We start from the raw sequence: 13,377 nt of genomic DNA, 5'->3' as shown, positions 1-13,377 counted from the left end.
TTCTGAATGTGTCCCCTGTGTTCCTGGGTCCGCTTAAAAAGCCCTATACAAACCTAAGGTTGGAAGGGGCGGTCCGGCCAAATGCGCCAACACTGTCGGCGGTGCGCTTGGCATCCTTGGCAGACTTGGCACGGTTACACTCGGGCTCCCTACTAGTACTAAATGACAGATCTATACGGAGTAGTTACTCCATGTCTGGTCCACACTCAATCCTTTATCAGTGGTCCCCTCTTCCCTGTGGGTATTTGCCTAGAACTTTGGAAGATAAAAGGTGTATTACATATTGTAAGCAATCTGATTGTATAACAAATTCTCAGTAGGTTTTAGTAATCTTCCCCACAAGTATTTACTAATGGATATTACCAAACTTGAGAAGCGTTTCTGATCATGATAAACAGGCCAAGCCAGGATGACACAGCGGTCTCGGTCAAGTATTCCCAAGAAAGGATGGAGTTGGTCTGAGGTTTTGATTTCTACAGTACTACGGAGACGACTAGCTTTTTGAATGGGTAGATGAATATTATTTGAGCAAATAGTGGGAAGTACCAATATGTATTATGTAGCAAGTACACACCTGATCGGTTCTACCCAAGAGCTTCTCTATCTGAGGGCAGTTTTCATCTTTTTTGCTTTCGGTGAACAAACACTGGGTCAAAAAATACCGCAAAGTTCTTATCTCTCCTCCATTCTTCTTGGTATGGAGTACAGTTTATGCCTCATGAAATGCACGGACGGCAGATCAGCTCATTCGGGCCTTGGCTAGAACGCTAGATAGAACTTTCTAAAAAAATAACGTTTATCTTCGCGGAACGTCAAGCGAAATCCGGAGGCCTTTCGATAACACTTTGCATTTGAGTAACTGCAGATATTACTATCAAGCTTTAAGGTTAAAATTTTAACTAACTTCCTAATTTGGAAGTCTAGTCTTGGGAACCTTGGCAGGTTAGATCTTTCAGTTTCGGCTTGAAGCCGGCACCTACTTAGGAAGTGAGATTCAATCCTCTTGAAAAGTCATATTTAACGCGTTGTCAAGATATACTATGTTGGAAATGTTGTCAGGCTAGAAGCCTGTTAACTAAGTAGAAATACGATTCCCTCTTCTTTTCTGTCCTCCTCTCCGTCGGTTTTCCCCCTCTATTTGTCGCTTGTATTGCATTCCCTTGGGGCACCGAGACAATTAAATTCAGATTGCTTTGCGGGATAATGTCAAAATCATGACCTATGCTACAACCATACTGTGGACCTTGGTATATTCTTGTGAAGAACATGTAGTTAACTACATATATATATCTCTAACATCGCATTTTACTTGACCTGCAGCAGTTGACTTATTTCCAATTACCGGGTTTCATTGTTCTTATTCGTAATTCCTCCATTACAAACTCATACTTTATTGCTACAAGCTCATCTAATACCAGATTCAGATTGGCTTCACAGCAAGAATAGTCGACCGCTCATACGGCCTCTATCATTGACGAGGTTGATCTATTTGGCCCAAGGTGATATCAGGGACGTTATATACAAGAACATCCCAATGTGTTTTGGATGTCCTTCTTCTTATGCGTATATGAACGCTTGTACAGGACTTAACCAGGGATGACCAAACACTATAGATTCCTTAGATGGAAGAGGGTTTTTTTCCTCCAAATTTCTCATCCTTTTTCGTCACGGGTCAATGTCATAAGAAGCAAAGGCGAGGTTTTATTGGTGAAATAAAGGCTAACCTTGGATACCTCACCCAGTTTTGCTTGATGTCTTCTCCTGGTACAAGATGATAAAGTTGACGGCGTCTGTAAACTTCTACCTTGGAAAGAACAACGTGCTTTGTTGTACTTGAACATTGGAAGGTACAATTGAGTCACAGAGCAAGAAAGTAGGAAGGTGCCCATTCAAGGAAAGTACGCGTTGTCTAAGCACAGAGAAGGAAAGAAAGGAGAAGCCAGGCCAGAACCCGGAAGGAACGATGGACCGGTGATCGTACCTGCCCAAATCAGAAGGAAATGTTCCTTCCATACTGGGTAAGCGAGACAAGCGAGTAATGTCCTCATTTGCATGGTTTGTTCAGAAAGCCCACAAACCCATGCGACTGGGGTATAAAAGGACTCTTGAGCTGTTTGTAACTAATCTCAGCATTGTGCGCGCCTCTAGTTCCTAGTTCCCGTTAATATTCCAACATTCCTAAACACCCTTGGTGTTCATTAATATGTAGGTAGTCACCTTGTGCTGTCATCGGTGCTCGGCGAGACCCTGAGCGGCACCCAATCGGGAAAGTCGCGACCGCCTAAAATCCAATACATAGAGCCACACACGTAAGTTTATTAAAGCCAGTATATGAGACTTCATTTAAATTCTTTTGAATGGATATTCTGACAGACAAGGAAAAAGGGGGAACAGACCAATCAAAGTGAGAGTAAAAACAAAATATCAAACTTTAAAGCCTGGTATTGATATACAAAGTAAAAAGACACATAAAAACTCCACGGCGGTCAGGTTGAGTCACTTAAGTTTACCATGCACTATGACCGAAGAGGCAAAAAACAGTCCACCATATCATTAGTTTTAAGAGACTAACGGCGGTACCACATGCGTGTGATTCTGGTGTGTCGCATCTTCTTCTGCAGCTGGAAGATACCGTACATCAATGCCTCGGAAGTAGGTGGGCCTTGGTTTTTATTAGTCAAGTTCAACAGCACAAGGGCAAGGGAAGAGGAAATGCTTACATCCAGGCACGTAGATATCGACCGGCACAACCCGGTCACAGCCTCGAACGACCGAGTAACTGTAGTGGTAGTAGCCACCACCGTTGGCACAACTGCCCATGCTGATAACCCACCGGGGGTCGGGCATTTGATCATAAACCTGGCGGAGAGCAGGGGCCATCTTGTTCGTCAATGTACCGGCGACAATCATAACATCGGACTGACGAGGAGAAGCACGGAAAATGATTCCAAGACGATCTTGATCGTAACGGGGGGTAGAAAGGTGCATCATCTCCACGGCGCAGCATGCAAGACCGAAGGTCATAGGCCACAAAGAGCTTTGACGAGCCCAATTGGTAATCTGATCGAGGGTGGTCCTGGGTGATATAGGGTTAGCGGCAGTTCCAAGGCGCATCCAAGATCAAAGCCATAGAGAGCAAACGAACAAGGCATATTGCATAGCACCCTCCTTCTTCTCCTGACTAGGCAAAGGCACCTCTCGGCGAGCCTTGCCGGACGCGGTCAATTGCTGGGCGCCTGCTGATGGTTGACGCTCGAGCGCTGTCGCTGATTTGGTTGACGAAGTCGAGAGGGCCGCCAAAGGTTGGGCACGGGGGAGAGAGGCAACAAAACGGGGTCGCGCAGCTGTTTTCTGTTAGTGAATTGACATTGTCGATGAGGTGAAGAAGGTCCTACCGCACAGAGCGCCAGAGATGGCGGGCTTCGCCATCGGAAGCATCTTGAGAAAAGTCTCTTCGGTGGAGATGAACAGCTAGAATGAGAGGTCGTGATCCGGGATTTGAAGAGATTAGATGGTTGCAGCGTCGGCCAGTGACGACAAGCAATATCGAATTACAAGAGGGCAGAGGTGGCGGGCCGGGTAACTGCAAGACAAGGAGAACCCCAAAAAGGTTCCGATTCCACAGTGGAAGAACATGATGTATACCAGCGGTTCGAGAGAGATGATGTAAGCTATCACCTCACAGATCATTGGCCCATCGGCTGTATTTTTCAATCACGGAACCTGGTATGGTAAAAGCGGTGAGCTGCTCGTAAATCCAATTGCCTGTCTGGTCATTGGCTCTGAGCTCATTTTGCTGCCTGGGTGCCTGAACCCGTCTTCCCCATACAACGTACGTGGGGGATTGGAGACAACCACTCCACTACTTTCTACACTTTGACTGCAAAGTAATCGCCCCTTAAAAGGGCTGCTCAATTCCAGAGCATTGTGGACATGATATGGAGAGCTAATACCTCCCAAATTAGAACTCTCACCTGATCACAGTCCCAAGACAAGGGAATCAGTCCCTAGTTAAACCACAAGAGCTCAAGCGACTGCGCGCAGTCCTCATATATTGCCATGTCAAGGGCTATCGCAGAAATGGCGGGTCCCAAAATTGCCTGCATTGGCGTGATTGGGAAGGCAGTACGTATCACTCTGCCAACTTGCACGTCTGGAACTGTCCATACTGACTCGATTGCAGGATAACCCTCTTCACATTTCCCTGTTTCCCCCGTATTCGGATTCTACGATCGAATTCTCCTTCTTACTGAACTCCTGCCTCGACATCTTCGACATCCGCTGCAAACAAACATCCATTGATCAGGATCTAGGTCTACTACATGCAATTGACGAACGACTTGCGGCCTATGGATGGTTGACGACCACGGGAGTAAAACTATTGATCATTGTGGATTTTTTCGGTCAGGAAGAGGCCAGCGCTGGAAAACAAGCAGGCGCTGCGATTAATGGCTTGAGAGATTCTGATGTCAAGCCGGTGTGTTTTCCCTCTATGCCTGGCGAGTGCTTCACCCCCTAATTATTTCATACAGGCATTCCGCGCATTACAGAGCGCATATATCCAGCTTTTGCAGAATCCATTCTATTCCCCCGACGATCACGTCCCGATTGCCGGGAATACAGCTTCTTCTTTGTCAGCTTGCCAGCCAATCTCTAACAAAAAGTTCGTCGCGGATGTTAAACGTATTGGGGAGTCGTGGGCTCCAGGTACTTCTCTGTAGGGAGAGAACGAATGTCGGATTTGAGGATACAGATAAGGCTTTGGTCAACCAGGCTTCCCAACTTACATTCGTGCAAACAGCAACAATTTCACCAGGCTGTTCGGATAATAGCCATATCATTTCTTTGTGATTAAGCTACTTTGAGTTCCACTCCGTATGGCATATAATTCTATAATTCATGAAATTCTGGATATAATAGAACAGGCAGTAAAAATAGGATCCTTTTTGTCATCATGCTGATTCGCGTTGGTAGTCTTCATTTTCGGCTTCGGCTTCAGTCTGCTCCAGGGCAACCATGATCTCTGCCATTTCACGAGGATCGGAAATAGCCCATACGCCACCACCTTTGGTGTCAACTCTTCCGACCTCTTTGCCAACCAAATTCCTGCCAACCTTCCCTGGTCCAATTCCGATCCACCGCCTCACGCCTCGTTCCTGATGAAGATAGCGAATGCTATCCCACCATCTGACTGTGTCCGTGCACTGCCTTGAGAGGAGGTCTTTAATGTCTGCCTTAGACTGGAAGGGCAAGGCAGTAACATTTGATATGCATGGGATTGGTGCCGGGAATGTGATGTTGATCTTCTCGACAGCTTCTCTCATATAATCTGCAGCTAGCGCCATAACAGGGCTATGAAACGGGCAGTTACTCTTCAATCTGACAGCCCGTGGGTCGTAACCTCCAAACTGACGCATTTGCACGAGAAGGATTCTGATTCGTTCAATACTACCACTTAGTACGATTTGATTTTTTGAGTTGATGTTTGCGACGACCACTTGTTGAATTGATGAGATGCGATTATCCCCGTCGATTTCAATACCCGGTGATTGGGAGCCAACGAATTGCTGAACCGTGTGAAGCAAACCTTCCAGGTGCTCGGGATGACAGAGAAGTGCGACCATGCCATATGTTTCACCGGATTGCTCGGTTAACTGGCGCGTACACTCGGCCATCATTTCCGCACGATGGCGAACTAATCGTAAAGAGTCTCCGAATTCAAGATAGCCTCCGGCAACCAATGCAGAGAACTCCCCGAGGCTATGTCCAAGCGTCACACCGACCCGAGATTTAGTATCGAATCCAAACTCCTGCTCCAGAATACGAAGTATCATGACTGAGATTGCCATGACTGCAGGCTGTGAATTTTCCGTTCGGTTGAGCTCGGAGTTCGGGCCATCGGATATAATGCTGGACAGTTTGAACCCGAGGGTGCTATCCATTTCGTCCAGAACCTTGGACGCGGTGTGAGGGAAGTGTTCAACCCAGGTGTTGGCCATGCCAACCCGTTGGACTCCATGCCCTAATGCGCTTTGTATTAGCGGCCGTTTGAGGCTCAGGGGCAAAGGGGGGTGGGGGCGATACAAACCTGGGAAAAAGAGGGCTGTGTGCAGGTCTCGTCTGGAGGGTAGGATAGTAAGGTTTGTTGTTCTGGAATTTGTAGGTGAAACTTGCGATGCGACATGCGCAATGGATCTTAGTCGGAGGTGACCTCTGCGATGCGACAAGCGTGAGAGCATCTTCTCTATAGTTGCAACCCTAAGCAACCCTGTGGGGCCTTGATCTTAACTGTATCAACACAACGCATACGCATTGTGGCTATTTCGTAGTCGCGAGGGTGAGATCCGCTATCCCATGGAGCGAGGGAGTGTTGTTCTTGAGTCCATCCTGGTGTTTACCAAGGGAGCAGTGAGCTCCGTGTGGGGTGATATGTGGGATTCACGTGAGCTTTTTCGGGGTAATCGGCTACGGAATTAATATTCCACATCCAACCGGCAAGTGTTATGCATATGTCTCTACCGGTAGACCTACAATGGAGCTTACGGAGTTCTCATATATACCGATTCTGTTCGTATTCTGAGAGCAACCAATAATATAAACTGCTTACCTACGTTCTTTAGCTTCATAGAATATAGCTAAATACCTAATTGAGATTGGTGCAAAGTATGTATGCTATGGTATTCGCTCTATACAGAGCCCCACATTTCAATGAGCAGAATGGACTGGAATCATGTGAAGTGTTATTCTAGAGTCAATTTAAATGGCTATTCGCATACGATATATACATCTAGAATATGTTTTCATTCTGAGTACCGTCTAAAATGTATATAGATCCATAATATATAGTGTATGTAACTTACACACTCATGTACCGACCTGTACAATATGGTTATTGTCTCACCGCTTTCGGACAAACATCCTCGATTGTTATTGACCAACCCTATCACTGCTATCACCTTGCTCCAATTTAAACCTATCCTCTTAGGAGAGCTTTCTTCTCGCTGTATCTCTCTCGTTCTCTCATTTCCGACCTTAAATTAACACCGCAGAGTGAATCGGACCCCCAAGGGTCAACAATCTTCGAAGCTTTCGTCGGCTAGCGTGTGTTCGCGACAGGTTGCGTACATTGAAAATGTTCGTCCCAAAAGCCGGTGGTCGCAATACTCGTCGACGCCAGCGAACAAGCTCAGATGACTCTGTCAAACCACCAAAGGCCAAGAGGCAGCGCTCTGTCCTGCGACGCCCAGATGAATCCCCTTCCGATACCAATCTGGGGCGTGAGATCGCAAAATTAGCAACACCCACTGCGCCAAACGATGACATTACCCCTACGGATCTGATGAACGATTTGCATATATCAGCCCGTGGTGCGAAACAAGGCGATGGATCTGGGAACAATAACGAGGGGACAATTGTTTTGGTGGGTCTTTCATATCTTTGCGCGTTCCTTCAGACCCTCAAGTCCAAAGTGCTAACTTGCTGGGTTCAAAGTCAAGCACAGATTTCTATACTGTCGATCAACTGCCCTCTTTGCCAGATCAAATTCGTGGCTTACAATCAGGTATCTCAAATTCTATAGCTTTTCCTCACCTTGGGTTGCGGTTTGTTGACACTCACCCTTTGAACGCAGAACCCCTCAAGTGCTTTTTCGGAACTGGTCATAACTACGCATTGGCTTTGACCCGCTCGCATGCCGTCGTGTGGCCCTATTCTGCGCCCGCTTCTTCCCCGTCCCCGTCGGAGACGTTCACGGTATCGATTCCGGAGTCTTGCAGAGATCCCAAAGGTGCCGTCCCACTCGGAGTTCTATTATCCACGGCCACGGGAGACCACCCAGGTCTTTTAGTGATCATTCCTTCTACAGGAAAAGTCATTTACTGGGAGACTGTATCCAGTGCCGCGTCATTGGGTTTATCCCGACAAAAGCAGAATGGCATCCAAGGATCCACCCCTGGCATGCTTTCCGGTGAGTATGCCACGGAAATACTCAATGGGGAGCCTTCGGGAGTGATAATCACGTTCTCGTCCGGACGAGTAGCGCACATTACTCTAAGGGACCCCCAGGGAAAGCCTTCAGTGGTCGTGAATTTCCTCAGGAGCACTGCAGGAGGTGGAGGCGGTGGAATTTTCGGGGGCCTCAAGAACGTATTCGCAGGCGGGTCATGGAGAAAAGAGGTTACTGCGGTCCGGGCCGGTGGCTCTCATCAACGCGGCCAGCGAGATATCATTATTGCAACTTCGACCGGATTGGTTGAGATATGGGACACGCATTGGAACCACGGGAACACCCTCAAAAAAAGATACGATCTCAAGAACGAAATTATGGAGGCCCTCCCTGAATATCATGCACAACCGACAAACGATACAGAGCTCAAAGTCATGGACTTTGCGTTCTCTGCCCTGCAGTCTTTCGACGATGCTGTCCAACTTCCCGATGGGTCCTGGCGCCTCTTTCTGGTTGTCAGGTCGCCACAATGGTTAGAAACTAGGACGCTATTCGTGGTTCAAGTTCACCTATCAGGAAACGAATCTCGTGTTATGTCCACACATGCCGTGGATGTTCGCCATATCCCTGTCTCCCAACTCGAAGCTTCGAAACCCAAGCTATTTGTGCCGAAGCCAGAAGAAACGGCTTTTATCCTCATTGGCCAGTCCCTTGTTATTTTGTCTTTAACAAGTGTCGAAGAGACTCCATCCTCACAACTGCTTCTCGATTCCAACAACTTGCCTCTGCCTTTCCAAGATACCATTCACTTCCGCTCCGGCACAGAACACGAAATCCTGGGGTCCATCTCAGAGGACCAATTGAACGATTTGCCTTGCGCAGCATGTGTGCTTATGCTTCGGAATTTCGGTGTAATCCGTGTGACTGTTCTCCCTCGTCCTAGCACAGAACAAGATGTCGAGGAGCCTCAGGTCACTGCAAAGCACAAGCTTGAGCAGGCGGTTTTCTTTGGGACCATGGCAAAGAATCCGTTGAATTTATCCAGCGAGGGAGACTTGAACTTCCCTCCATCAGAAATGGAGCAAGCATCTTTGGAAATCTGCAGGGAGCTACTCCAATCAGAGACTCGCTTCATTCCCACTACTGCTATTTCACTAGAGCAAAATCTCCGCTTGAGAGCAAAGGCACTAGATGATCTCGCCTCATTACTATCACGCCAAGGGAATCCTTTGAGTCGACCGGCGAAGTGGGAGTTGCTGTGGGCTGCCGAAAAAATTGCAGCACAACGAGCTATGTGGAAGATTCAAGAGGCCTGCAAGATAAGAAATGGAGACGAAGAAACTTTCCTCGGTCATGTCATTGGATCTATGCACGATAAATTCAAGACTCCTATCAATGCCCAACACGGAGAGACTGATCCGGTGCGTCAATGGTTCCTGAGGGATTCTTACCGCATGGAGCATATCATCCCATGGATCAAGAACGCAATCAAGTCCGGTCGAGGCAACACCTCCAACCCTGCGCGCGCATTATCAGAGAAGATCCTGGCGGCCAGTGAGCTTTTTCTGGCGGTCACCGAAACTGCTTTCAGATATCGCGATGAGCACGTTGCACTTTATGGTCTTCATGGAGACTTCCTGGAGGATGGTGTGCTTTCTGATGGATATGAAGATCTCCCAGAGTTCTGGACATCAAGAGCTGTTGGTTACTCTGAAGCAGGGCATCTACTCGATTTAGAACTGGATAGTTGCCGGTCATGGATAACACCCGCATCGGCTGCTGATACCCCTGACACACATGTTTTGAATCAAGTTGCGAAAAACAGCTATCGACACCTTCGCGTGATCGGTCAAATGCATCTCGAGCGAACTCGGTGGCTCTCTGCGCAAGGAGACCCCAAACTAATGGATGAAGGTGTCTCGATTGAGCAGGCCCACGTCGAAGACCGCAAATGGCAACTCTTCAAGCTGGCTGGTATTGGCCATCTTGCCGATGCCATCGAGTTAGCAGAAAGCTTCCGAGACATGGGAGCATTGGTCGAGTTAATCATCGAGCTCCAGGATCAAAAGGCAAATCAAAATCCGCGCACAGAGCCACCAATTGACGTTTCCACAACTCAAACTGAGATTGATGCGGATCAATTGATCGCCAAGTATTTCGACAAGTTTGGTGACCTATGGGCGGATGCATACTTCTCCCGGCAAATTGCTATGGGCTATCCAGGAACGCTGTTTACGATGCGGAAATACCAATCCGCCGTCACTCGATTCCTTCGAAGTAACCCCGCATATTCTCGCCTGAGCTGGATTAACGATGTCATTGGTGAAAACGATTATGACACTGCCGCAGTCTCATTGGAGAATCTAGCGATTGGCAGTGAAAAGGACTTGTGGAGCCACCGTGTAGAGATCTCGATAGCCAAGCTAGGCAAACTAGCGACGCAGGAGCAAATGGATTCACCCGTTGTGGCTTCTACTTTGCAAGAGGACTTGAAGCGTCTTGAGGATTACGTTGAGGTCGATGGAATTCAAGACATTCTCTATCAGTATGTTGAGCCTGTACTGCAAGGTGCCATTGACGAAAAGGCAGAACTTGAACTAGCTCTCGGTCAGTATGGAGAACATATCTTCGAAGATCGGCCATCGCTCCATGAAATCTTGAGCGACGCTCTCTCTACCTTGATCGACAGGCAGGTTGTCGGTGCCGATGGCCTGATTGATATCTTGACGTTGATGGGCCCTACTCAGCTCGCGGATGACAGCGAGAGCGAGATTGTACGAAGCGAGTTCCACCTCGCATTGCAGGTTCTTGATTACGGACGCTATGGCCAGCGAGACCCCGCCTACCTCATGGCTCTACAGAGGTTGATCTGGCGACGGTGCTTGATCAAAGATGATTGGGTAGCTCGGGGCAAAGCTGCCGAGGGGCCCAATGGCGATACACACAACTCGGTCGCCGACACGGCGCTCTACCGATCACTAACTGCATGCTTGGAAGGTGAGTTTGTTCCGAAAATAAGCACTTGGACTATCGAGCTAACCAACATACTATATTTAGAACCTCGAAATGCTGGTCCACACTCTGTTTACACAGCTCTCTCACCCGCGGAGGCTCTGATGACCGATTCCGATTCCGATATTCTTGTGTCACGGTTCCGCCCAGAGCAAAAATCTCGTGTGGCAGCCGATCTTCAGACCGAGAATGATATTTTGCGCCAGTGCATTGATGTCGGAAAACTTGATTTCTGGTTCCAAAACCTCCGGGAAACTGCTGAGGTCCATATATCTCCTCCCAAATAGACCGCCTATGATTGACGGTGAAATTGCTGGAGCAAATGATTGAATTTTCTCTACAATTGACACGGGTGGCGGATGAAATGGCGGCGTTTTCAATATTATCACTCGGTTACCCAGTGGCCGATGGGTCATAATATGTTGTATGTATGAAATCTCAAGAGATATTTCAATTGTTCAAGCTTCAGTAAGAAAGGCCCTAAAGCTACGTTGTACTTGATGACCCTCATTTTTAGTGAAATATGAAAGTCATGTTTGATTTAGTTTGTTTTCTCAGACTCCCATGCAATAGATACTGGTTCCCCGAACCACCGAGTCATGGAGTCACGATATGATCCCTAGAATTTACCTTGTTCACGTTCGACTTACTCGCCATCCAAATATCGGAAGCTCAAGTCGCCACAGCGCCAGCCGAGACTCTTTAATACTTCCTGCCCTCACGATCAGCCTCGCTATCGTTGCTGCTGACAGTATCGACCTTGGTCACGGGATTATCATTCCCGGCAGCCACATCAGCTTCACCAAGGATCTCTTCCTCGAACACCGGCTCTGGGTCAATAGCCTCGAACTTAGTGTTGAAGTCGGCCAGACCTTGGGTGCTGCTGTTGGAGCGACGCCTGGCATTGGCGAACGAGTAGTCAGTGTCTTGCATTTCGTCGCCCGATCGGCCCCTGTAGCGAGAGAAATAGCATTAGCCAGCTGCACACGCTTGATTCTGACGTGCAGGAATTACCAATTGCCTTTGCCACCCCCGTCCTTCTTTGTCTTGCGCGGATCAGCGTCAGTTGGGCCGGACTTGGCGAAGTAGCGTGGGATGTTTTCACGGGGTCCCGTCGCGCCTTCGACTTGGTGTTCGCGATCGTTCATTTTGTGGGAGCGAGTCACTAGGAGTTGGGTTAGTGGAATTTTCAATAGGGAATTGAGATAGCAAGTGTATAGGTATGGTTTGATGCCAAGGTATAGAAGTATATCTTCACGGTAGATGCTTACTGGTGTCGATGATATTTGATGTGATGGTAGATGAGGAATTGTGTTCAAGGAGAGATGGGAAATGAGAAAAACAAGAAACATGAGAGCACCAGGTATCATGCAATCCGAGAGGGGGCCGTAGGACTCGTGACCTCATACCCCTAGAGAGTGCGGGGGTTGGACTAATGGGGGCTCCACCAACCTTATTTCGTCTAAACATCGTCGAGATATACAAACAGTCTTGATGAAAGGAGAACAGACATGTATTTCTTGTTCTTTCTTTGAATTGTCGACTCAAGGCCAAGCAACTATGCAACCAATGCTATATAAGAAGCACTCACTTCCTACCTTTGAGGTTAACTAGCATGTCGATTCAGTAGGCATAGTAAACAGTTGCTTAGTCTGATATGACATATTTATATCGGCATTCTCCTTCTGAGATTACGTATTCTGTCCGCTCAACCAGGTCCTGATTGTATATTGTTTACAATTGCTTTAACTATTGTGCGTAATATAAGTAGATATAGCTTCACTAGCACTACATAATGCTATGCTATTTTGATCTTTGAATATTTATAATTATATCTCCCCTTTCCCCAGTCTCATATTACATCCTTGGCTTATGAAGGAGCTCAGCATGAAAAAGAATGTATTCTCAGAGATCGTACATAACCTCCCGGCACTAGCGGGAGAGCGGAGCATAGGAGCCTATCAAACGTATCCACTAAGAATGAATAGCTTCAATACTACACCCACTTTAATACAATTGTTTTCGTCCTCAAGGCCTAAGACCTCGGATGCTCCGCAATGATAGATGACAGTTGACAGTGTTATTATATCCATCTGTAGTGTATCTATCCATATCAGGAACTTTGGACCATAGCACACAGGACGGTGATCCTCTACTTGAGACCAAGATTAATTAGACCGACGACAGGGCTAGAACTGACCTGTCTCCCCACATTTGGTACTAGACACACGGAAAATGAACCGGGTATGTATATATTATGGGGCGAATGAGGTACATTCGCCGGGGACGAGGGCTGGACTAAGCATCACGCTCCCAACAAGCATACTACTACGCGGTAGCAAACTGAAAAGGATTGAACATGAATGAACTACTACCCTTGAATTTTTGGGATCATGTCTGAGACTGGCTACGCGTAGCTA

General features: G+C 47.5%; 5 protein-coding genes across 5 annotated transcripts; 2 read left to right on the top strand and 3 right to left on the bottom strand.

Annotated features, from left to right (window-relative positions):
* Positions 1-2,567: 2,567 nt before the first annotated feature.
* N7518_007354 (NuoB/complex I 20 kDa subunit family protein) lies at positions 2,568-3,438 on the bottom strand (the record flags this gene model as incomplete). Its single annotated transcript, XM_057188281.1, has 4 exons — positions 2,568-2,662; positions 2,721-3,076; positions 3,146-3,344; positions 3,396-3,438. 4 exons carry the CDS (start codon positions 3,436-3,438, stop codon positions 2,568-2,570), a joined length of 693 nt encoding a protein of 230 aa, XP_057039984.1.
* A 621-nt stretch (positions 3,439-4,059) lies between these two features.
* On the top strand, positions 4,060-4,721 carry N7518_007353 (uncharacterized protein; the record flags this gene model as incomplete). The annotated part of the gene is made up of 3 exons (XM_057188280.1): positions 4,060-4,125; positions 4,184-4,477; positions 4,533-4,721. 3 exons carry the CDS (start codon positions 4,060-4,062, stop codon positions 4,719-4,721), a joined length of 549 nt encoding a protein of 182 aa, XP_057039983.1.
* A 231-nt stretch (positions 4,722-4,952) lies between these two features.
* On the bottom strand, positions 4,953-5,999 carry N7518_007352 (ACP S-malonyltransferase; the record flags this gene model as incomplete). Its single annotated transcript, XM_057188279.1, has 1 exon — positions 4,953-5,999. One exon carries the CDS (start codon positions 5,997-5,999, stop codon positions 4,953-4,955), a length of 1,047 nt encoding a protein of 348 aa, XP_057039982.1.
* Positions 6,000-7,132: 1,133 nt separating this feature from the next.
* N7518_007351 (putative nuclear pore complex subunit Nup133) lies at positions 7,133-11,244 on the top strand (the record flags this gene model as incomplete). Its single annotated transcript, XM_057188278.1, has 3 exons — positions 7,133-7,420; positions 7,492-10,942; positions 11,003-11,244. 3 exons carry the CDS (start codon positions 7,133-7,135, stop codon positions 11,242-11,244), a joined length of 3,981 nt encoding a protein of 1,326 aa, XP_057039981.1.
* A 415-nt stretch (positions 11,245-11,659) lies between these two features.
* N7518_007350 (uncharacterized protein) lies at positions 11,660-12,327 on the bottom strand (the record flags this gene model as incomplete). The annotated part of the gene is made up of 2 exons (XM_057188277.1): positions 11,660-11,909; positions 11,972-12,327. The coding sequence occupies 2 exons, from the start codon at positions 12,325-12,327 to the stop codon at positions 11,660-11,662; spliced, it is 606 nt and encodes a 201-aa protein (XP_057039980.1).
* Between the last annotated feature and the right edge of the window lie 1,050 nt (positions 12,328-13,377).

Source organism: Penicillium psychrosexuale (genome assembly GCF_028828465.1).
Source record: "Penicillium psychrosexuale strain IBT 29551 chromosome Unknown utg000004l, whole genome shotgun sequence".
Taxonomy (NCBI): domain Eukaryota; kingdom Fungi; phylum Ascomycota; class Eurotiomycetes; order Eurotiales; family Aspergillaceae; genus Penicillium; species Penicillium psychrosexuale.
Note: the sequence above shows the minus strand (reverse complement) of the source record. Positions and strands in the feature narration are given on the sequence as shown.